General features: G+C 38.6%; 1 protein-coding gene and 1 long non-coding RNA gene across 4 annotated transcripts; one reads left to right on the plus strand and one right to left on the minus strand.

Moving 5' to 3' along the window:
- Positions 1-2,168: 2,168 nt before the first annotated feature.
- LOC140592268 (uncharacterized) lies at positions 2,169-5,033 on the minus strand. Of its 2 annotated transcripts, none has more exons than XR_011992593.1 (4): positions 4,335-5,033; positions 3,086-3,137; positions 2,734-2,823; positions 2,169-2,209 (listed from the first exon to the last, which is right to left on the minus strand). It is a non-coding gene; the product is annotated as an uncharacterized lncRNA (long non-coding RNA). The 2 variants fall into 2 exon arrangements; XR_011992592.1 differs by having other exon boundaries at positions 3,073-3,137.
- A 1,479-nt stretch (positions 5,034-6,512) lies between these two features.
- LOC111851593 (glutathione S-transferase LANCL1-like) lies at positions 6,513-15,412 on the plus strand. Of its 2 annotated transcripts, XM_023826640.2 has the most exons (10): positions 6,513-6,627; positions 6,921-7,034; positions 7,837-7,954; positions 8,636-8,843; positions 9,836-9,980; positions 11,115-11,261; positions 11,638-11,820; positions 12,841-13,017; positions 13,453-13,525; positions 13,761-15,412. In XM_023826640.2, exons 2-10 carry the CDS (start codon positions 6,948-6,950, stop codon positions 13,835-13,837), a joined length of 1,215 nt encoding a protein of 404 aa, XP_023682408.1. In that variant the 5' UTR covers positions 6,513-6,627; positions 6,921-6,947; the 3' UTR covers positions 13,838-15,412. The 2 variants fall into 2 exon arrangements, with proteins under 2 accessions (XP_023682408.1, XP_023682407.1); XM_023826639.2 differs by lacking the exon at positions 6,513-6,627 and having other exon boundaries at positions 6,810-7,034.
- The last annotated feature ends 9,280 nt before the right edge of the window (positions 15,413-24,692 follow it).

The raw sequence follows: 24,692 nt of genomic DNA on the forward strand, positions 1-24,692 counted from the left end.
AGCCTCCAATGCAATTTTTCTTTCTACATCCCTCTTTGATAGCCTAATGTCATTTTTTAACTCTGCCTGTAGACTTAGATACTCCTGCTTGATTTTGAAATCATTAGTTATTTTCCAGTTGTGGAACAGAGCCCTTTTCCTCCTGACTTTATTCTTAATTTCCTTAGTAAACCACCTTGGTTGTCGTTTCCTAGATTTAGTTTTGCTGGAAACAGGTATGAAGTCCTCCTGCACTTGCAACAATGTGCTTTTCCCATATCCCATATTGACTGCTATACTGGGTGATCGACAGAACATTCATCTGGAGATGTGTCTAGTTAGGTGTCTGCTATCACACATTGATAGGAGTGCGGCTTTTTGTACCTCGGACCAGTTATTTGTTTGCTTTAGTGGTGCACGCAAGGGCTAAGTAGCACTTATCACATTGGGTTGTGGTAGCAATTACCACAGCATATAGGTCCACAGGGCAACCAGTGCCCCGTATTCATGGTTTATGTACTGGCAACGTGTGCAGCAATGCTGGCAACTGGGATGCTGTGGGAAGATTTCTCATGACTGTGCAGGTATTCATCTTCCACTAGCTCTTTCAGCACCACCTTGCTGGTCTGGAGTGATGGAGAAAGAACACTGGTTACATACAGTATGTAACCATGGTTCTATGACTGACTGGAAGAGTGCCAGGGTCTTTGGTCAACTGGAATGCGCAAGAATGATCATGAGACTGAAATGACGTGTACGCTGGTCTTGTGCTGGGACATGTCATAGGTCAACTCTGTAATTCAATTCTCGATGAAGTGTGGATGCAAGTGTAATTCCACTAGTGCTTTCAGCAACACTCTGGGTGTCTTCCACTCAGTCATAGAAACATAGTTACATAGTAACCAGTGTTTTGAGTAACAATATGAGTACTGAAGAATCGATTAAACTGAGTTTCTTTTTCCCATTCTCAAACTCTTCTAACAGAGAAAGTTTTTGGCACTACTTTTGTATAATGCGCTGTGTGCTAGCACAGCAGGGTTTGAAGTTTTAAATTTTGAAGATTATTAATATAACCTGTGATTAGTGGAATTAATACACTAATCTTTAGATTTCAAAGTCTTTACATATTTAAGGTATTATGAACAGCATTAAATGCAAATGTCACGTCCAGCCCACTCCGCCTGTCTGATCCCCGTGTTTTCCCTTGGGTGTGGCTCAAAACCAGTGAAGCCTATGGCTTGTCAGTCTTACCTATTGATCCTGCCCTCCTGTTAATAATTCACAGCTGCCTTGTGTTTTCTCCTTGTCCGGTTATTGCTGCCTGTTCACGTCAAATGTCAGTCCTGTGTGCTCCACACAGCCTGCATTCTGGGTCGTTCCTTCCGTTTGTGGATGTGATGGCAATGCTGTGTTTCTTCTGTAAGGAGCATGCTAAGTTTAATTGCTTTTTTTAGCAAGAGACTTATTCTACTGAGGCTATGGTTAGATTTTGGAAGTCACAGTGGGCTGAGAAAGCAGTATTTTCCCAGTGTTCTAGATTAGATTATATTACCTCTGTTCCATTTAGGTCTCACTAGAAATTTAATATTAACCTGTTGAAGAGCAAGACTTTCTGTGATTCCATTTTATCTCTGATTAACAATGTTGAAAATCTAAATGAATTATCAGACTTTTAAATGGGAATGCTGAAAGACATAACAGGACTAATGTAACATGGCTAAGGCAAGGAAAACAAGGCAGTTGGAAAAGGAGCTTTAATATGCCCTAGAGCCACATGGATTGGGCACATCCCCGGGTAAAGTTGCCATCCACCCTGTATATTATAGTATCATCCCATATTGAAAAACAAAATGCTGTGGCCTGTTTTAAATGAAGATGGGATACAATTTGTCCCCTATTTGTACAAGCATTGTTTCATAAAAACATACATCTAAACCAAAATACAATTTAATCCAGACTGCACTCTGCAAAAATCAGCTATTTTTATTGTCAGGGAACTGGGGGGTTGACGTCCCATATTTCTTCAGATTGAATGTGGCAACCCTATTCACTGTTTTCACCAAACTACAGTTTTTTTTGTGACCCATCTTCACTGTTTTCACTGCAGCTAGGTTAACATCTATATAAAAGTCATTTCAGAAGCTGGTAATTCAATTAGATTTATTTTTTATATAGCACCTTTCACAACAGTCACTCCAAGGTGCTTTACATGGGGGTGTTGTGATTACAACTTAAGACAGAATAATACAAAAACAGGGTAAAGGGAAGACAAAGAAATGAATGAATGAATGAATGAATGAATGAAAGCCAAATGACAATAGAGGAGAAAAACAAAAAACTCTCAAGTAGGGGGATAAAAAACTTCTGAGGGTCCAAGGTCAACTGGCTTCCCAACCGCCCTGGACATGCTAACATTATTGAAAAAGAAAGAGTGGGCTCGTTTGCTACAAGCAAGGTTTAAACTGTAATTTCCATTTTAAAACTTGGTCAGGGCATTTTATAGATCACTATAATAGTGTCATGGTTGACTTATATAAGTACTTCTTGCGAATATTAGAATTTTGGTGGCAGAAGGTTTCAAAGAACGTATAGGTAGCTTATGGCTTATTGGCCCCATCTATGAAACATGATTACTCTCCTACCAAAGCTTAATAAATTATACAGGGGATTCTGGAGTCCTATTACACTTCACTCATGAGTCTGTTTTTTGATGTTTATGCCAACAGACTTAAAATGGGAGGAGGTTTGACAAACCTCATTTGGCATCCATCCATCAATCCATCCATTTTCTGTAACTGCTTGTCCTATTCAGAGTCATGGGGGGTCCAGAGCCCATCCAGAAGGCTACGGGTGCAAGGCAGAAAACACCCCAGGATGGGGTGCCAACCCATCGCAGCATTTGGCATTCATTAAAAGAAAATTCACAAGTCATATTTGCATCCCACTCGATTATCGTTCATTAAACTTAAATTTATTTTTGGACTCCTTTAAGGCTTTTAGCAGCTTGGAATATGGCAAATTGAAAAATATTTTCGTTTGTTTTAATTTACATGATCTGTATTAAAAATTATGTAACTACAGAAATCATATTACATTGTTAAATTACCAACAAACGAGAGCTCCTCTTCAGGAAAAAGATATTTACACACATTTTCTCTCTACAATGAAACAACAGGGTTATTAGTATTAATAGGAAGTACATTTTTAAAACTGATTGGTTTGAAAGAAGCATTTATGTGAAAGTCTTACTGGATGCTGATGGGTATTTTATATCTTTAAATTAATTAATCATTAAATATAAAATGAAGGCTACATGCAGCAGTTATAAAGAGATCTGTAAGCTTTATTATCACTGCTTTAATGCATCGTACTCTTTACAGTTCTCTTTCTTTAGGCCGATCTTTACCTTCTCTAAGGGTCTGGACTTGATTGATACAATGTGTAATAAGAAAATTGTGTGTTGTATTTTTGAACATAGGTTTGGAGATTTCCACTTTTCTACTTTTTGCGGCATTGAGAATGCAGAGAAATCTTTTCCCTTTTATTCAACATACACTGTTGCTGCATATTTACCCAGTCAGTCCTCTTCTTCACAAAAGGTTTAGGCTTAAGTTTGAAATGTACTGTTGTATTATGCAGTTCTTCTTCCGGTGTGTTTACCTTAATCAGTTCTGCATAGATGACAACTGGGTATCCTTAAAAACTGACAATCATCTTTTTCTTTTCATGATACATTCTTTCCAAGTCTGTGTGTTTGTGCCCTTGACCTTGTGCTGCTGTGAGTCCCTGAGAGTGTTACTCTGGGCTGCTCTGTGTGCTGGCAGCAGCTTTGGTGGTTTGGTCTTGGGCTGGATGGGGGGGGGGGTCAGCTTCCTGGTGGGTGTGGTGGGCCCTGTCGTCCACCCCACTGTGGGGGGCGAGGTCTGGGGGGCTCGGGCCTTTGTTTGACTTTTGTCTCGGGTATTATTGGCTGGATTTGCCTGACTATCAAAATGCTGCGCCACTCATACGTCTTCGGGACGGGAAAAAAATTTAAATACAGGGTTTCCTTCTATGTTTGTGCATTTGTAATACCGATTCGTAGTTGTAACGCGGCTTTTAAAATATGTGCAAATATGAAGTTGCATATCTGTAATTTTGAAAACACAAGTGTGCAAAACTGTTTTGTAAACACAAACTTTGCTGCATGGGTGTACAAAACTAAAATATAAGTGCGCAAATCTCAGCACGGGTGTACAAAACAAGTATCCAAATATATTTTACACAAATGCAACCAATTCTGTCATAAAAATCACTTTATAAATAAAAACAATCTATCGATTATGGAAGAGGTAGGTAATTCACTTGTAACTCACAAGCGGAATCATTTTTTCATTCCGTGAATGTAACCTTTTCCTTGGATTTTCCTTCATTGTTTGTTTGTGGGTGTATCCGCAGTCACCTTGGGCCACTTCTGATTGGTGGGCATGACTAGCATGCACGGAGCATGGCACTTCTGATTGGTAAGAATGACTGTCATAGAAGGAGGTTGACATGAATTTGTAAAACTATCTTCACGACAGTTTTACACCCTGGGTCAGACGTGCTGTGTAATGCACTTCCATAACTGCAGCCTTTTTGATTTAATAATCACATTGTGTCAAATCGCGATTTCAATTTGAAATCGGTAAATAATTCAGCCCTACTGTTTTGGTTGTGCCACCTGACTTTTTTCATTTTGTTAAAACCTTATTTGTCATTCACCAAATTAAGAACCTTAATTTTATGTTAAGATTTTTTATTGTGCAAAAGGAACATATCAGTGCAGTCACACAACTCGTTTAGGAAACGTGAGGTTGGTAGTTTGATCAGCTAAGGCATGCATCCGCAGTTATCCAAACACCATGACATTGTGAGGGAAAACTGAGATTGTGAAATGGTTGATGTGATTTCATTCTTGAGTTGACAGGAGCTGGCACTTATGGGACATAATGCGAATGAAAATTCTGACAACAAAGGAAACTACATGGATTTGATATATATGCTTATATATCATATATATATGCCTATATATATGCTTTCCTGCTGTAACAATATTCTGTCTTTTTTTGGTGTTAGTGTTGCAAATGTAGTGTAGAGCAAGACAGTAATATAAAGCTGTGTAGCCTACTCAAAATTTAATCTAATCACTGATTTTACTTGTGTTTATATTATGATTATGTTTCAGAAAAGGGTGGACTTGTTAAAAATGATTAAAATCAAATTTTTGTCAGTATCACTTTCTAAGAATCAGCTAACCAGATTAATAGTTACACAATTGAAACATTTGGGAAACAACTAAATGGGTTACATTGGTAGAAATTACCAACCAAAGTAATATGTTTAGACTGCAGAGTAATGACCCCGCAGGTCAGGAGAGTACATTGTTTTAGATCTTTCCTTGAAGGTAACAAGATCAGAACATCCTCTGAGCGGTCTTTGATATTTGATATTATGCTCGTCTTATAGAAGTAAGTCTATGTGGCAATTCTGAAATTGTTAATGTTGAATTTGTACAGCAACAAGAGCATGACAGCTCATTCTTTAAAAAAATAAGAATCTCCAGAAAAAAGCTCAGGAACAACACATTTTTTGTTAGGTCATCTCCAGATACAAGGACAGGGTACAGGCTATGTATGTATGGTGAAAATATAAAAATGATGGTTAATTGCCCACCTGGTCAGATAAGGACTTGAAAATAGGCAATTATGAAAATAAAGCACAATCAAGAAAAAATTACCGTGATACTCCCATGAGTCATACATTTGGTTACTGCATTCAATTAGCCTAATATGACATAAACGACAGGAAAAAACACAGTTCTTTATCTAGCATACTGCACGTTTGAGTGAGAATCTCTCAAAAGGGGCATCGTTTTGAATTTTAGGCAATTTTCAGAGCCTTGTAGGAGGAAAAGTACATAAAATACAACTAACTTTTCGTTTACTTTTTTTAATTCTACAGAAAATACAGCTATAAATGGCATATCAAAGGAACTGTGAATGTCGGAAGTTGCACGAAAATGTCGTTTGGCAAAATATATAAAATTTAAATTTCAAAGAGTTGTAGTTTCAACACTATTACATATAAGCTACATACTTAATATTTAGGATTTCTCCATACGTTTGGTATAGGAGCACATGTGATTTGATATGGAATGACTCATATTTTAATATTTACTATAATATTAATAGTAATAGTTAATATATGAAAAAGGGTTTGCTACTGATATATGCAGTACATGTATATGAGTGCGAAGAGAAAAACATTTTTGATAGTAACAAGCGTCTTAAACTTGTCCAACAGAAGCATCGCCCGTAAAGATCCTAAACGCTGTGCTAGTAAAAAAAGAAAAGGACAAAAAAGGCGTTTTGAAAATCTGTACGTTAAAAACCAATCAGTGTTGATTATATAAAATAAACATAGTAAATTTAAAATTAACAATATAATAGTACATTAATTCACGTCAATTAATTCACATATTTGGGTCAAGATAAACACATATTATGGTAATTCTGATCCATTTTATTATTGCATCCTCTAAAAATCATGCTCAGAAGAGATAACGGTGACGCGTGACGGTTTAGGAACTAATGCATTAGGAAGAGTGTGTTACATCTTTTGTGTTAGGTACGGTGATATACGTTATACATAATGTCGATATACTGTAGCAAATATGAATACTTATGGATATGAACGTATGCGGTTAAATATGAAAAAATAAGCATTCAAGCGTTTTAGCCATAGTTAGCAGTTTTGTAATTATATCCATATTATCGTGGTAGCAGAACCTCTGAAGGATCGCCGACGGATTAAAATTGCATGGGATTTGTGTCTTTTTCCGGCGGAAATCGAAACTTCTTGTGTCGTATCTGAGGGAGGCTGTCTTGGTGTACTTACCCTATACCCTGTCCTTAAACCAGAAACCGAGCACATTCTCTGGGTGAAATATGGAAGTCAGAGCCCTCAAGAATCCGTACACAGACTACCACGAAACGCCGGGCGGCGCGCAGTATCACTTCGACCATCGAGGCAGAGTAAGTTAGCAATAGCTACCTGCTATTATTCGGTTTGGTCCGTAAACTAAGCCGTGCATTTTCATGCCCGTCTTTCGTTTCCACGGGCACTCGTCTGATTTCGAAACTATTATTAAGGTACTGCGTCATTGACAATTGTTTTGAGTAAAATCCGGTTCATTGTGGCTTGCTTGTAACCTCGCGGTCTTGTAATATAAAATGGCCATTGTAGTATTGTTTATGTATCAGAGCAGCCATATCATTTTGAAATTTATTCGGGACATCCATGTTTGTGGGGATATACGGCACTCAAGGTTGCGATGTTTGTTCATCGAATCGCTAGTGACGCAGGAAGAGCAGCATTTTTGCATTCTTTTGAATTATATTTAAATGTCCGAACCTAGAAGGCATTACGTACTAATTAAGCACAAGATTCAGAATTTTAGTCAATTGTTTATATTATTTATGTAACCGCGAACCCCAGGGTATTTAAGCATAGTGGAGAAGATTGCAGATTACGGGAGAAACGGTTGACGTAGCAGTGTTGTGTGGGTTTGTGGATTCGGCAGTCTGTATGTAAACGCTTTGGTGATTGGCCATCAGCAATGAGAAGGGCCAATGAGGAACAATACCTTGTGTTGTTACCTAGCTTAGAGCTACTGTACTAGTTTTCAAACGATGTTTTTAAGACGAAGTGAAAATGTAAACGGGTTAAAGTACCAGATAACTATACTATTAATTCTGGAAATAATACGTGTGGCTAGTTGATAAAACCCCTTTTAACCTATTGAGTACAGCACTGTATTTCTGTGGTCCAATCTAGCTAACAGCAGATTTTGCTGGCCGTGTGAGCGACAAGATCAGTGAGCTGCTGTTTCACATGGAGAATGGGCTGAAGTCAGCTGACCCCAGAGACTGCAGTGTCTACACTGGATGGGCAGGTAAAGATATTTGCCCACATCTCCAGCCCAACTTGGTTGTATCCTAATTGAAACATGGTTGTATTGATGTGACAGTTTTATCTGGATTCCAAAAGTGATGTATCACCACACCACCAATTATCATCCTGTTGTGTCCTAGTTACAGGTTTTGTTGATAATGTTCTTATTATTCTTATTCTTAATAAATAATAATAATAGAAGATTAAGAGCAACAACAACAACAACAATAATAATAATAATAACAACAACTACTACTATATATTTGTTTCCATGAAATAACCATCCATCTTTCAGCTTCTTATCTTGGTCGGGGTTGCCTGGCAGTTGAGGGGGGTGTAAAGCAGTACTGCATACCCACTAAGCCACCTTGCCACTCCATTAGGAAAATCAGATTTGTAAAATCTGAAATCCTGGTTCTGATACTGAATCATCTAGATTACATAATAAAAACATATTCTCCTGTATCTGAAATTTGAAGGTTTTCTGGCATTTTAGTATTATCTACTTAAGTTAGAGTATTTTAGATGATAGGTTAAAAGTATCAGTTTTTATGTATTAAAAGGACTTATGATACTCTACACCGTGGAGTAAATTTCCTGTATAATGCCTTATGAGTATGATTTATTTGCATTTTCCACAAGAGTGGTGGGAGAATAAAACATTTTGTTCCACCCACCTTAGGCATTGCTCTGCTGTACCTGCACCTACACCGCACATTTGGGGAGATCACTTTTCTGCAGAGGGCCCTGGACTACGCATGCCGCAGCCTGCAGTCTTTGACAGGACGCTGGGCAACCTTCCTGTGTGGTGATGCCGGACCACTGGCTGTAGCAGCGGTGGTCTTCCACAGGCTGCAGAGAAGGCAAGAGGCTGATGAGTGCTTGAGCAGGTAAGTCGTTTGGGTTTTTCCCCAATACCAGTGTTAAAATGATGCCGGTGTCAAAACGGTGCTCGAACCAGTACTTGAAAATGTGAAGTTACAGAAGTGGTACATAATACTGTAGTTGTAGACTACTGTTGTAGGCTGCTAAGATAAGTCACTGCTAGCAACTTACAACTACAGTGTTAGTATTTGCAAATATCCCAAATTTGCTTGCTACATACATATAATTTTAAAAAGCATTTCTGAACTATTTTATGTCCCCATTTGAGATAGCAACACAATTCCTAAGGAGTTTCAGAGATTTGTAGCAACAGAATATAAGTGGCATCCTTGCTCTGGAAAGAGGATTTATTTGGTTTTGGGACACAGCTGTCATTTAGGGCAGTTTCTCAAACGGTGGTCCACAGTCAGTAGTATCCTGTGGAACTGTGGAAGGGAAACACAATTCAGTCAGTAATGGGCTGTTGCACAGACATGAACTCATTCACTGCCCAGGAAAATTCACCAGTCAGCAAAATTTACCAAGGGGACAAGACTCATCGTCATAAGATTTAAACAACAGGAAAATGAGAAACTTTGATAAACTGTCAAACATTGCTTCATAGCACATCTTGGAAGAAATAAGTGCTCACCCAGAAGAAACTTCAAATGTAAGTGAAGAAAGTGTGAGTTACATCATTTAAAAAAATAGAGAGAGAGACCATGTGGTGAACAAGGTAAAAAGACACTGGTGGTGTGGTGGTACTTTCCGCAGTTTAAAGTCCAACTAGCAGCAGACTGGTGCTGTGTACTGGGAACTGCTGAAAACTTGTGCTAACTAAACTGTAAATGTTAGTTAGCAAAAATGTCTCATAGATACTTCTTTATATTTAGGTAGATTTGATGAAAAAAGATTTTAGAACCAAAGATGTTGAAGTGTTCATTGTAGTCTACAGATTGTGGTAAGTTGTCTACAAATATAATTTGATGCACCAACATCATCTCCACATTTTCTTCAGGCTGCTCCATTACCATCAGTTTATAATGAGGGGAGAAGGCCTTCCAGATGAGCTGCTTTTTGGAAGGATTGGCTACTTGTTTTCTCTGAACTTCATCAACCAGGAGTTTGAACAGGAGAAGATCCCAATCCAGTACATTCAACAGGTCAGACCCAATGTGACTTTTGGTGGTCTCATCTCATTTCTGTTGCTGTGCTTTTAGAATTGTCACATGTTAAAAACAACTTTGGTGCCAAGTTCGACAGTGCTCAGTGCGTATAGTGCTTTTTGCCACAAAATAAGTAGGTTCAGTCTTTGATTTGCGTATTTTTATACAATTTCTTATCTACCAAGTTGGATGTATTTGATTATGCATTTTTTTAAGTGTTTAAAGAACTTTGTTTAATTGCCACACAAGCAGATATATCTACATTTAAAATAGAATCAATGCAGTAAGAAGACAAAAAAGTCTTATCAGATGTATTGTTGACTTAAAATGTCAGAAATGGTGCATGTTTCAGTTATATCATTCCAAATTGAATCTTTTGTACTAGTATTTATAACACAGTTGCACTAGAGCATAGCAGGGTACTTTTTTGTCAACCCACAGAAGCTGGGTGTACAGGTTAGTGGAATGGGCTCAAAACCTGTGGTACTCTTCAATATTTAACCATTATTTCATTTTTTAAATTAAGCTGAAAGTGAAATATATGTATACATACACACACACAGGTTTCCCCGTTTAATAGAGCATTCCTACGAAACCTTTTGTTGACCGAAAGAAGCAATTACTGTTAATGTATATGGGGAAAAAGTTTTGTGTGTCTCCAGACCTCGAAATTAACCTACCACATCCTCCCAAATACCACATAAAACCTAAAATAACACTAACATACAGTGGAAGCAGGAACGATATAATAAATATGCAGCCTATATAAAGTAGCAATAATGTCTGTGCCGAGATGTTTCACTGACCAAAAATTCTGAAGAGGATTTCGAGACAAATACGGATGCTCACAGACTCTGTGCAAGGCTATGGCGGCTTGATCCTGAGATGCTGAGTGTAGTTCCCAGAAGAGAAGCATGTACTCCAATTCTATAATTGCAAAACAAACTTTTTTCATAAAAGCAAAAATCATCTTCGGATTTCTTTTAGTCAGAGAAAATGGATACTAATACAGGTCTTTTGTAAAAGCAAAGTGGCATAAAGCAAACTTTTGTAAAATGGGGGATGCCTGTATTGAAGCATATGCATTACATTTGTCTACTTTAATGTTAAATACACCTTAATTTGCTCCAGATCAGTGAGGTGGTATTGACATCTGGGGAAAGCCTGTCCAAAAGGAGCTGCAACCAGGAGCAGAGCCCCCTGCTGTACGAGTGGCACCAGAAGTACTATGTGGGACCTGCTCATGGCCTGGCAGGCATCTATTACTTCCTGCTGCAAGTAAGAATATGCTAGCTGGAATGGTAACCCCTTCTGTTTTCGGTAAACCTCTCCGTAGTCTGCCCCCCCCCATCCAAGTCAACCACTTTGGCTGAGGGATGTGTTACTTCCTTTTTGCAGGCAGACCTTATTGGCTGAGGAGTCTATTGCTTCTCAACGCAGGTAACGCACATTGGCTTGAATATGAATGTTGCTGTGCAGCACCTCGGAAAACTCTTTCAAGCAGTATTCACAGGCAGTAATGTCCAGAAATTACTTTCAGGGCATGAAACTGCTGTGCTGGAGAAGAAAAGAAAGCAAACAACTGAAGCTGATTAAGCCATTAATGGGGATTGAAAACTTCCAGAGTTAAACTGTTACCTCTTTTTGCCCTCAGCCAGGATTTGGGGTTGGAGAGACCAGACTGCTTAAGCTAGTGAAGCCCAGCGTGGACTACTTGTGCTACCTCAGGTTCCCATCAAGGAATTACCCAGCCTGCATTGGGGATACCCGTGACCTCCTGGTGCATTGGTGTCATGGAGCACCTGGAGTCATCTACATGCTCCTGCAGGCCTACAAGGTGTCATTCTTTTAACACGTAGCACACATTGTTGTACATAAGTTTAAATGATAGGGCAGCGTGCACTCTGGCATTGGATTGTTGTTAGGGTAGAGAACTGCCCACTTGCCATATATGTAGTTCCCATGATGATTAGTGTTTAGTAGGCAAATCTGGAGACTCTGTAGCACTTAGTTGCACTGGCATGTTATTTTAATACATGCAGCTTGGAAAAACTTAAGAGACCACAGCAAAAAAATTTGTTTCACTCATTTCTCAACTTTTGGGTGTGTGCCTGTGAATAATATATGTATTTTTTGCAAACTGCACTTAGGATCTTCTCCGTTTCTCATTAGTGAAGGGCTTTTTCCTTGCTTTATGGGACTTCAGTCCTTCTAGTAGCCTGATACAAACTGTCCTCTAGCAGTGCATTCACACCACTTAATGTTTACCATCCCTTTCAAAGGTCACTTGATGTCATCCTCCGATTTATGAGAAACTGTTGGATACGTTTAGTCATCTCTGACATTAGAAAGTTACTTCTGCCTTTTACCTGGATGGTTTCTGATTGTTCTTAGTGTCTCCTGCTTCACCTTGTTCTTGTTTACTGTCTCAGAAATTTTGCACCTGGAAGCAACCTGCTGCTCAGTGTAGCCTTCTGCCAGCAGAACTAGGATTAAATCAGGATTTACAAATGCAGATTGTTTTAAAAATATAGAATGGTCTCAGTTTTTTTCCAGAGCTGTGTATTACTGTTTTCATTGCTTGTCAGAATTGGAATCCAAAACATTGTTGCAGTTTTAGTATTCTATTTTTAGGAAATATTATGTAGATGTCCAGTGATTTTGGAAAGTCTTTACATTTACCATAGATGCACAATGCAGGAAAAAATAAACCGTACACAAGGTCCGCTCAATGAGTTTCAGACCCCTTGTTTAGACCTGTCTCTGGGAGCGATCCTGAAACATCCTTTATATATCCTGCCACTTTTTATGCTGCTTTTCTAAAGTTTTACCTCCTTCCCTGTTAATGTCTTTGTAGGTGTTCGGCATGGATCAGTACCTTGCAGATGCATTGCAGTGCGGGGAAGTAGTCTGGCAGAGGGGGCTCCTGAAGAAGGGTTACAGCCTGTGTCATGGAGTGGCTGGCAATGCTTATGTGTTTTTGGCCCTCTACAAGCTCACCCATGACCCCAAGCACTTGTATCGGGCCTGCATGGTGAGAAAAGGGGGCAGGGTTCATCTTTTCCCTAACTTGAGATATCTCCTTTCAGAGCAGAAGCCAAGTACTTGTAAAATTGGAAAATGTACATATCACTGTTACTTTTTTTTGGCTTTGTTCTCTCTTATTGCCTGTTCTTTGTCTCGGTGAGATTTTAATTTGAATTTTGATATTGCCTTTTTGATTCAGTTTTTGATTTTGATTCAATACCTGCTGCTAATCCCCAAGTAAAAGATCCAGAAAATGGTAAAGCTATCAGGTTAAATTTTGAGCTGGGGGTTAAAAAGTAAGACAAATAATACTCATTATGGGTAATTTTTGTACTTGGGTTTTTAATTATGTAATTGATTTGGAGCTGGTGTGATTATGACAAATTTGGTCCTAATTGAAAGTGTTGGGAAATAATAATTTTTAACTTCATTTTTCCTGTAGTTTGCAGAATGGTGCATGGATTATGGTAAACATGGCTGCCGGACCCCTGACAGGCCATTCTCACTTTTTGAAGGTACTCATGATATTTTGGTCAGGCTTACATCTGAGAACTGCCACGTTTTTCTTTTTTTATTTTGATGGTTTGACCATCGTGATGAAATTTACTGTAAAATGTGAATTTCATATGAATACCACATCCTTGTGCTCATAAGTCATAGTTTGTATTTCTCACGAATAAAGAATAAACTCAAATAAGATAATGTATAAGATTTAAGACATTTATCATGGTGTATGTTTTTTGTCTTTAGGCATGGCAGGCACTATCTACTTCCTGGCTGACCTTTTGCAACCCATGAAGTCAAAGTTCCCTGCTTTTGAGATATAGAGCCATAAGGATGAGTCCCCTGTAATCTCCCGAAACAAGCATGGCCATTGTTGACTCCCTGATTATAACCGAGTTGTTTCTCTTTCAAATAACAGTTGTTAAATAAGTTGTCTTGGTGTCCATATGACATCATGAATCTATTTTCATGTTCTTTTTTTCATGATCTCTTTCTACTGTTACTCACAGTACTCAGATTCTGTCGCACACACAGAGATGGAATGTTAAAGTGCATGAAGTACAAATCCAGAACAAGGTTTTGTTTCATCCAACCAGTTGAGTACTTTGTCAGTGTGACACTTTATATTCCAGTGGTTGGTTGAAACAAAACTTTGGTCTGGAGTTGTACTTCATGCACCTGAACTTTCCACTTCTGTTCATATATGTCTTTAGAAAGGCTGCCCCTTCTTACAACCTTATAGTGTAATACAGTGGTACCTTGGAACACAAACTTGATTCGTTCCTTAAGCCTGGTTGAATTTTCCCATAAGAAATTATGTAAATGAATTTAATCCATTCCAGATTCCCAAATGATTGCCATTTAAACCTATCTACATACCTAACTAATGATAAAAAGCATTAACAATCAATATAAAACTAATACACACATGAAAAGCACACATACAAAAGCAATAAACACAAATGACAATTCATGAGCACTTCTATTAAGGTGAGCTCATGGCATACTGGAAGTGGCAGATGGAGGAGTTATTGTTTGGAAAGGAAGATGCTTCTCGATCCATACAAGTTTTAGCAGGTCTGTATTTTGTGATATTTCCGATCAAGTTGTAGCTACATTTTTTTTCGACCAACCAATTCGAGGTCTGAATTGGTAGTTGAACACATCTCGACCCATAAAAGTTTTAGCAGAAATGGTTGAGGTACAAGTCAGAAAAAATTCAACAGATCTGTTCAACGTCCCAGTCGGTTGAGTTCCAAGGTTCTACTGTACATGTTAATTTACATGCTTTAGCTGTTATTTTTCCAATGGGTTTGAAGGGTATACATCCTCTACACTACTGATGCTATTGAAAAAGTAGTTCTGTCTCAATGATCCATGGTCAAAAACTGCAGTGAGAAGTTTGATTTTAATTGGTAAATGTTTAGTATCCTAAAATAAGTACTTAGTAATAGATTGACTGGCAGTTGAATATTGATAACCTTTTAATTCTCAGACATGCACATGCAATTAGATGAGTGTTGACTGTGATGTACACACTTTAAGTTAGAAAAGCAAGTTTTTTTGTGTATGTGTGTGAAGGGTCCTGCTACTTTTAAATATTAGAATATACGTTACTTTTAATGAAATGCCCTTTGGTTAAGAATTTAGACATCTGTAGTACTTGTATAATTTACAAATGTGAACTATGTATGATCTGTACAGTGCTCTGGTTTGTATGTTGCTGTGCAATGAGCTACATATGATATAAAGAAAAAAGTGTAATTACATCACTTGTCTAAAAAATTAACTGCCTTTCAAAAACTATGGTTTTAATAATTGGATGCTATTCTCTTAAGACTGCTTGTACAGTCATTGTAAAACAATAAAATGGTCTTTCGCCTTCTTTACTCATATAACATTTGATGTTCCTCCTTTCTTTTGGTCATCAAATATCCATAATTTTGAATAGCATAATTATACATCCCATTGTGTTAGGTTTACACACAAGACTTCTTCCACTCAGTTTGAGCACACAGAGAATGACACAAATATTGGTTTTCACAAAGTTTTCTGCTTGCGTGTTTGTAGATCCTTTTTGTCAGGTGTTTCTATGGTATACTGAAGTATAATTACACTTGCATTTCATAAGTGTCAAAAGCTTTTAGTGATAATGACATTAAGTTTATGCAAAGAGTCAGTATTTGCAGTGTTGTCCCTTCTTTTTCAAGACCTCTGCAGTTCACCCTGGCATGCTGTCAATCAACTTCTGGACCAAATCCTGACTGAGGGCAGCCCATTCTTGCATAATCAGTGCTTGGAGTTTGTCAGAATTTGTGGGTTTTTGGTTGTCCACCCGCCTCTTGAGGATTGACTACAAGTTCTCAATGGGTTTAAAGTCTGGGGAGTTTCCTGGCCATGGACCCAAAATTTCGGTGTTTTGTTCCCGATGTCGATGTTTTGCCTTATGGCACAATGCTCATGCTGAAAAAGGCATTATTAGCCACCAAACTGTTCTTCGATGGTTGGGAGAAGTTGCTGTCAGAGGAGGTTTTGGTACCATTCTTTATTCATGGCTGTGTTCTTAGGCAAAATTGTGAGTGAGCCCATTAACTTCCCTGAGAAGCAACCCCACACATGAATTGTCTCAGGATGTTTAGTGATGGCATAACATAGAACTGGTGGTAGCACATATCTTTCTCCGGACAACCTTTTATCCAGATGCCCCAAACAATCAGAAAGGGGATTCATCAAAGAAAATTACTTTACTTCAGCCTTCAGCAGTCCAATCCCTGTACCTTTTGCAGAATATCAGTCTGTCCCTGATGTTTTTCTTGGAGAGAAGTGGCTTCTTTGCTGCCCTTCTTGACACCAGGCCATCTTCCAAAAGTCTTCACCTCACTGTGTGTACAGATGCACACACACCTGCCTGCTCCCATTCCTAAGGAAGTTCTGCACTGGTGGTGCCCCGATCACCGATTCTTGGTGATTTGGTAAATGGTTGATTTAGGTGCAATCTTACTAGGAGCAATATCCTTGCCTGTGAGGCCCTTTTTGTGCAAAGCAATGATTGCACATGTTTCCTTGCAAGTAACTATAGTTAACAGAGGAAGAACAATGATTTCTAACACCACCCTTCTTTTAAAGCATCCAGTCTGCTATTCTAACTCAGTCAGCATGACAGTGTGACCTCCAGCCTTGTCCTCGTCAACACAATCATCTGTGTTAACAAGAGAGGCACTAAAATGTCAGCAGATCCTTTTGTGGCAGAGCTGAAATGCAGTGGAAATTGTTTTTTTGGGATTAAATTCATTTTCAAGTCAAAGAGGGACTTTGCAATTAACTGCAATTCATCTAATCACTCTTCGTAACATTCTGGAGTATATGCAAATTGCCATCGTAAAAACTGAGGCAGCAGACTTTCTAAAAACTTTTGGCCACGACCGTAGACTCCGAACACGATGAAGGGAAAAAGAATTAGCTAGTCATGGTGTGGAGTGTGGAAATGTGCTAAAAATGAGTAGCTAACAACAGTGTTTTTTAACTGCATAAACAGTGTGAAACCCTCTACAATGCTAATTTTCTGGCAGGCTAGCCGAAGAGGAATTCTCAAGCAGGGTGCGGTACACATACTTACAGTGCCATCTGCTGTTTGTTGATGCTACCCAGTCTATTTGTGAGAAAATCTTGTGACACAAAAATGCTTATGAAGAAAATTGTGCCAAGTCACATTACAGAAGTAGAAAGGTGTTATATTTTTTGTACTTATTTTTTGTGAGAAAGTGGCTTTTTATATTTGTAAAACACATTGCAATTGTGAGAAAGTGTTTGTATTTGTAAAACACATTGCATTTGTGAGAAAGGTTTTAGCACTATTTTAACTCCATAGTAGTGCTAAGATTATTTCTTTGACTGTTAATGCTTTTAGTCTTTTGATTCCCAAAAGGAAGAATAGAATGGGCAGAGATTTTAAAAAGAAACTTAGGATGTCTGAAATTACATACTTGCACAGTGCCTACTGAAATACGTTAGAAGCTTACTACTTGACCATTAATACTGTATAGTACATTTTGTATGTATGCATTCAGTTGGACATACTCTAGTCACCATCTTGCATATTATCTGACCTGGATGTTTACTAGTCACGTAGCTAAACCCCCATAAAAGTTAAAAAATATTAATGAAAAAATATATATATTTGAGTCAACTTTTGTAACTGGGTATTTGTTTTCTACAGAGTGATGGCATTTCTTCTGCTTTCTTAACAAAAATTTCTTAACAAATGACCGACTTACACCCACAAACACTATCCGATGGTTCTGCAGAGCCTCATTGAAAGCAGCAGAAAGGCACTGGATCCAGATGACATGGGCCAGGACATACTCCTCTTGAAGGTGATGGGGGATGTTGCATAGCCCAAACAGCAAAACCTGGAAGTGTCATAGACCCTGACCATTGGTGAATGTGGTCTTGGGTCAGGTTTCCAGGACCAGTTCAACCTGTCAGCAGCTACTTCCGAGCTCCAAGTAGCTTAACTATGTAGACCTGATGATGTAGTCCAGCATGTTATGCATTAGAGACAGTGGATAGGTGTTCTTCTATGTCACCATGTTCAACTTTCTGTAGTTCATGCAGAAACACCAGGACCCATACTTCTTCCAGATGAGGACTGCAGGGGCTGCCCATGGACTGCTGGAGGGCTCGATCACCCCCGCTGCTGCCATCTCTCCAATCAGCTGCTCCACCGCTTGCCTCTTTGCTAGGGCCAAGTAACTAGGATGCAAATGAATGGGTGGGGCATTACCTCAGTCAATCACATGCTGCACAAGTGAAGTGGGTGGCAGTTTAGGTGTTAGGTCTTTACTGTTATGCTGCCACAACTCATGCACAGCCTGCATGGTTTCAGAAGATGATTCTTCCACAGTGCTGCTGTTTTCCCTTCTCTCAGGGTCTGCATCTAGTCGTGCCATGTGTCTTGTCTTGTGTCCTTGATCCTGTGCAACATCTGGCGTTTCCTGGCCTTGTGTGTCTACCTTGGTGTTAAGTTCCATTGTGCAGTTGCCAGACGTGGACATTTCAGGTCCAGAAAGTAAAAATCCAAACCAGGATTTTGTTTCAACCAACCAGTTGAGCATAAAGAGTAACAGACACAGAGTACTCAACTGGTTGGTTAGAACAAAATCTTGGTCTGGATTTTTACTTTCTGGACCTGAAATGTCCGCCTCTGGCAGTGGCTATTGTCTTTGGTCCCAGCTGTCCGATAGTGCTGTCTCACATGCCCAGACTGCATGCTTTTTCAGGGGCTCTGTCACAATCTGTCCTGTCCATCCCCCGGTATGACCAGCAGGGGTTGCTGCTGATCCTCCAGATGAGTGTAAATTTTGTCAATGAAAATTTTGACAATAAGTATTTCTTGACAACCTGTTATTTCTTGACTAAATTGTAATGAAAACGTAAATGAAAAAGTGTTTGACAAAGAAAATTATGGCAAAATCTCTGTTTGTTATGCTCTGACAAGTACAGATGAGACTAAATTGCTGGCTCTGTTTGGGCAGACAACATAAATCACAATAGCCATCTCCAAGTATTAGTTGTTATCCTTTTTAACCAATCATTTACATGCATAAAGCTGTACATGCATGTACCAATTCCCTCTTTCTTCATGCATCTTTCTCATTGGATGATTTGTTTTTCCTGCTTGGTGCATGTCTGTGGAAATGCCACCTTCCAGTATAACTGAAATGATACTCATGTCCTTTTTTTGTCGTTTGAGCTATTTTACTGTAATATGTACTTTCTGTTTTTGAAGAACAGTTACTGTAAATTGTGAAGACAGGTTTTGCATGCTGTTAAATGGCTGTTTGATAGGTGTATTGCTGCCCTAATAAACGTATAAAATGGCCATACAGTTAAATTGGATGGGTGTTTAATGCCCTAATAACAAAAATGAAATAGGAAAAGGATAAGTATGTCTTGTTGATGCATGCAGAAAATAAATACGACCTGTGAAGGAAACTTGATTGTATTGCACTTTTTCTAACAAACTTTAGGCATTCGTTTTTATACACTCACCTAAAGGATTATTAGGAACACCATACTTAACCCCCTTTCGCCTTCAGAACTGCCTTAATTCTACGTGGCATTGATTCAAGAAGGTGCTGAAAGCATTCTCTAGAAATGTTGGCCCATATTGATAAGATAGCATCTTGCAGTTGATGGAGATTTGTGGGATGCACATCCAGGGCACGAAGCTCCCATTCCACCACATCCCAAAGATGCTCTATTGGGTTGAGATCTGGTGACTGTGGGGGCCATTTTAGTACAGTGAACTCATTGTCATGTTCCAGAAACCAATTTGAAATGATTCGAGCTTTGTGACATGGTGCATTTTCCTGCTGGAAGTAGCCATCAGAGGATGGGTACATGGTGGTCATAAAGGGATGGACATGGTCAGAAACAATGCTCAGATAGGCCGTGGCATTTAAACGATGCCCAATTGGCACTAAGGGGCGTAAAGTGTGCCAAGAAAACATCCCCCACACCATTACACCACCACCACCAGCCTGCACAGTGGTAACAAGGCATGATGGATCCATGTTCTCATTCTGTTTATGCCAAATTCTGACTCTACCATTTGAATGTCTCAACAGAAATCGAGACTCATCAGACCAGGCAACATTTTTCCAGTCTTCAACTGTCCAATTTTGGTGAGCTCGTGCAAATTGTAGCCTCTTTTTCCTATTTGTAGTGGAGATGAGTGGTACCCGGTGGGGTCTTCTGCTGTTGTAGCCCATCCGCCTCAAGGTTGTGCGTGTTGTGGCTTCACAAATGCTTTGCTGCATACCTCGGTTGTAACGAGTGGTTATTTCAGTCAAAGTTGCTCTTCTATCAGCTTGAATCAGGCGGCCCATTCTCCTTTGACCTCTAGCATCAACAAGGCATTTTCGCCCAAAGGACTGCCGCATACTGGATGTTTTTCCCTTTGCACACCATTCTTTGTAAACCCTAGAAATGGTTGTGCGTGAAAATCCCAGTAACTGAGCAGATTGTGAAATACTCAGACCGGCCCGTCTGGCACCAACAACCATGCCACACTCAAAATTGCTTAAATCACCTTTCTTTCCCATTCTGACATTCAGTTTGGAGTTCAGGAGATTGTCTTGACCAGGACCACACCCCTAAATGCATTGAAGCAACTGCCATGTGATTGGTTGATTAGATAATTGCATTAATGAGAAATTGAACAGGTGTTCCTAATAATCCTTTAGGTGAGTGTATGTGAAATAAGTATGGTAAGTCAGTAACACATTCCCAGCCTAGATATCATAGGGTATGCTTCCATATAAGGTATGCTTACTTTTCAAGTGAATTTATACAGCCAGGAGAGATATCCTTCAGCAAAATCAATTTCAGTATCATTAACCACATGTGTGAGAAAAATATTATTAAAATTAGACCTAAATTAAACCTTTATTCCATTAGTCAGTTCCACTGACTAAAGCAAAACAGAATCAAAGATTAAAATGTGATATTAATCCAACTACAATTTTCAGTAAGTGACTAAGACTAAAACTAAATGAAAAAATCTTGCCAGAATCAACACTGCTCCAGATTCCTCCCGAGTCTCCTCAGTTGTCTCTTGCTCATTATCTACAATCCTGTTGTGCTATCTGTTCAAACCTGCATCATGTCAGCCCTTCATTAGTCATATGTATAAGTACTTCCCAGTCCTGTGTTCCCCAGTTTGGTCATTAAAGTCAGTCCTCTTATTGCCTGTGCCCTTCCCAGTGACAATTACAGATATAAATAACCATAAAATGTGCATATTCCCCCAGAGTCCACTGATTACATGTGCTTGTCTTGTTTAGTTTTAAAGTTATTAACCCATTCATGTATTGCCCCATTACACATTATATGGGTATGGAAGATTGTTTAAATTAAAATGCAATATGTTTGCATTAATATCTTATAATCATCCACTCAAACTTTGTATCAAAAATGAAATGAAAGTACAATAATATCATTTTCATTTTTTTATTCTGCAAGTTGAGCCTTTACATTTCCAATTTCAAACACCCACATGGAATAAAAGTACAGTGGTACCTCGCTTCTCGATTTTTTAGAGAGGGAAGTCTTACACAAGAATGTTGAATTATAAATTCAGTGTAATGTGGATTTATGTTGAAAAAATATTCATCTTTGATGACATTAGCCCACAGAAAATCTACTATCAAGCTCCAACTTGAAATTTCCAAATCAATCAGAAAACCTAAAAACACCTGGTGAATAGGCTCAAGAACTTTCAAACACATGTTTTTCAAATGTGTAGTATGTCATTCATATCTTATATGACATAACTTTTGTCCATAACACAGCTGACAAAATAATGAGTTAAATGTTCACTTTCATTTAAATATTTCAAAAATCATTAGAGCTTAAGCTTAGCAAATAATGCATTTAGCACATTATGGGGGTATGTGGAAACGACTTGATTATTAGGAAAAAAAGGTACACTGATTTCTTCAGTTTTTGATTGATATGAAATGTATCCAACTATAGAATGATTCATTGAACAAAATACTGGCTTAACGTTTTGTGAGGTAAACTCATAAAGAACTGTATACAGTGGTACCTCAGAACTCGAATTTAATCCGTTCAGAACTCCGGATCGAATCCTAAAAAGTTAGAGTTGTGATCGAATTTTCCCCCATAAGAAATAATGGAAAACCAATTAATGGGTTCCCAGCCACAAAAAATTACACCCAAATATGTTTTTTTTTTAGCATTTAAACACAAAATGAACCGGATAAAACAAGAATAGCATATACTGTACTAAACACATCTAAGCACATTTATCAAAGCAGTAATTTGTAAAGTAATAAAATAAATGTATCAAAACAATGTGTCCTGCCCTGAATGTTCGCTCCTTCCGTGTGCCACGCCCCCTCGTTAACCCCGTGTGGAATCCCCGTGTGATCAGCCGTTTCTGGTTGTTGTCATTAGTCCTCTGTATTTCGTTTGCGTTTCAGTTTGTTTCCCCAGTCCAGTCATTGTATTGTCCGTGTGCGTTCTGCCTGCCTTACCTGTAATTAAACCCTGTATTCCCAGATACCCTGACGTCTGCGCCTTTGTCTCCGTTCCGTCCCCGCTTGGCACAACAATATTATTATAATTAAACGTATTAATGGTTTGTTATTAATATTAAAATAATGAATAAGAAATCTTTATTTTTAAATGTATTTTATTATATAATAATAATTACTGTTACTGTCTATCATTGTATAAATGTATTTTTACTATCTAAATATATGTATTCAGTTAGTGTAAACATGCACGGTGCTATCACAGCGAATCCAAGGCTGAGACTGAAGCTTTGTCCTTTGTTTCCGCTGAGAGACGTGCTGCTTGAAGTTATCTTAGGTCGGCGTTCACGGTTTGACTTCCGAGATACAGATCGAGCTCTAGGTAATTTTTTTTTTCCGAACTGGGTGGTTCGACTTTTAAGAAATTCGAGTTCTAATGAGTTCGAGAACTGAGGTACCACTGTACATTGCTTTTATTAAAATATATTAAAGCCGTAAAACTGAATATCGAACATGAGGAAGGTGACATCCGTACGTGTTTTTGTTATTTATCCTTTGTTAAATCGGTAGGTCATTGTGGCAGTGGACAAATTTAAAGCCATGTGTAGGATAATAGGATTGTGCGAAGTTTCTACCTACATGTAGACTGAGATAAAGGGAGACAGTATAGGAATGTATGTGGATTCCTACTGGAGTAAGCACATTCTGTGAGTAGTTCGTGATGGTCGACACAGTTTGGTTAAAACATTTAGGGATGCGGCTTATCAAAGTGGAGCGACGCATCAGGGTCCCAATATAACTGGGAGGATCGTGTCCCCCCCGCCATCTGCGCCTCTGGTTTGCAGCGCTATATGGCCGCAACTTGACTCCATAGAAGTCCGCCACTTCAGTCACGCCCAGTAGCCGACATGACTCGTCTCCCTTTGTTCCCATAACCCACGCCTCTCATCCAGTCTGCATCTGATCGCATTCATTCCCGCTTTATCGCAGTATTTGTGTTATAATAAAATGCATGAAAGCATGATTTTCATTGCTCTGTCATCCCTTGATAAGCCTACATGATATTTTTCAATTGCTCTGTCATCTCTTGAAAATTCAGAAACGTCAGAATCCCTTTCATTGGAGACTGAGTACAGTACCCTACTGTACAATCATGTAAAATGTTTATTATTATTATTATTATTATTATTATTATTAATAATAATAATAATATTAATCTCGGTAATTGTCTTACGCCGCGTAATTTATCAGTTAAACTTTACCATAGCCATGTACAAGAAAATCACGCGGATGGTTCCCTATTATCCGTGGTCGGTCTTGGAACGTATCACGCTTGAAGACGGGGGAACAACTGTACATCATTTTGTTTTGGTTACGTACTAGAGCAGCATAGTTCCCCTTAAACGTTATTCATATTGAGGAATAACTTAGTTTCAATTAAAACAGACACATATCAAGCTGATAAAATAAATAATAGGGGTAAGAATGATCCAAAATGTTTATTTTAATAGATATTTTGACGTTCTCGTCGAAACAACAGGCTATCACATCGTTTAATGTCCCACAACATGTTAAAACCCACTGGAAAAAATAAGTACTCTTTCAAATGGCACTCCTGCTCGTTTTTCTGTGATTTTATTTTTTTCATGTACATGATTTTTACCATTTGAATTCCACTGCCTTTGCCTTATTGGTCTTTGTCAAAGAAAAGCGTATTCAAAATATGTCTAGACCGTTCCCCTAAGACATCCATATTAAGAGAATGAGATTCATGCTGGTTAAAAATATCTCATCTGACACGTCGCTCCCTTCTCAAATTATCCAAGGATATTTGATTAAAACAAGCAGATCCAATTTAATGAAACCTGAAATGTTGTAACAATTATTATTTATTTACACTGTATTATCTTATTATACATATGCGAATAGAAACATCGAATGACACGTATAACTACAAAGAAAATCATAATAAATATGCTGACCGAAGCGCAGGAGTCCTGCAAGCGTCCCCAAGCAGCGTCTAAAAATAGCCCCCACCCCTTGTAAAGGCCCCAAGGAGACACGGGCTCTCTCACCGCTTGCCCTAAGAAAGTTAAAAAACTTGTCTGCCGCCATT

This window comes from Paramormyrops kingsleyae, chromosome 1 (genome assembly GCF_048594095.1).
Source record: "Paramormyrops kingsleyae isolate MSU_618 chromosome 1, PKINGS_0.4, whole genome shotgun sequence".
NCBI classification, from domain to species: Eukaryota; Metazoa; Chordata; class Actinopteri; order Osteoglossiformes; family Mormyridae; genus Paramormyrops; species Paramormyrops kingsleyae.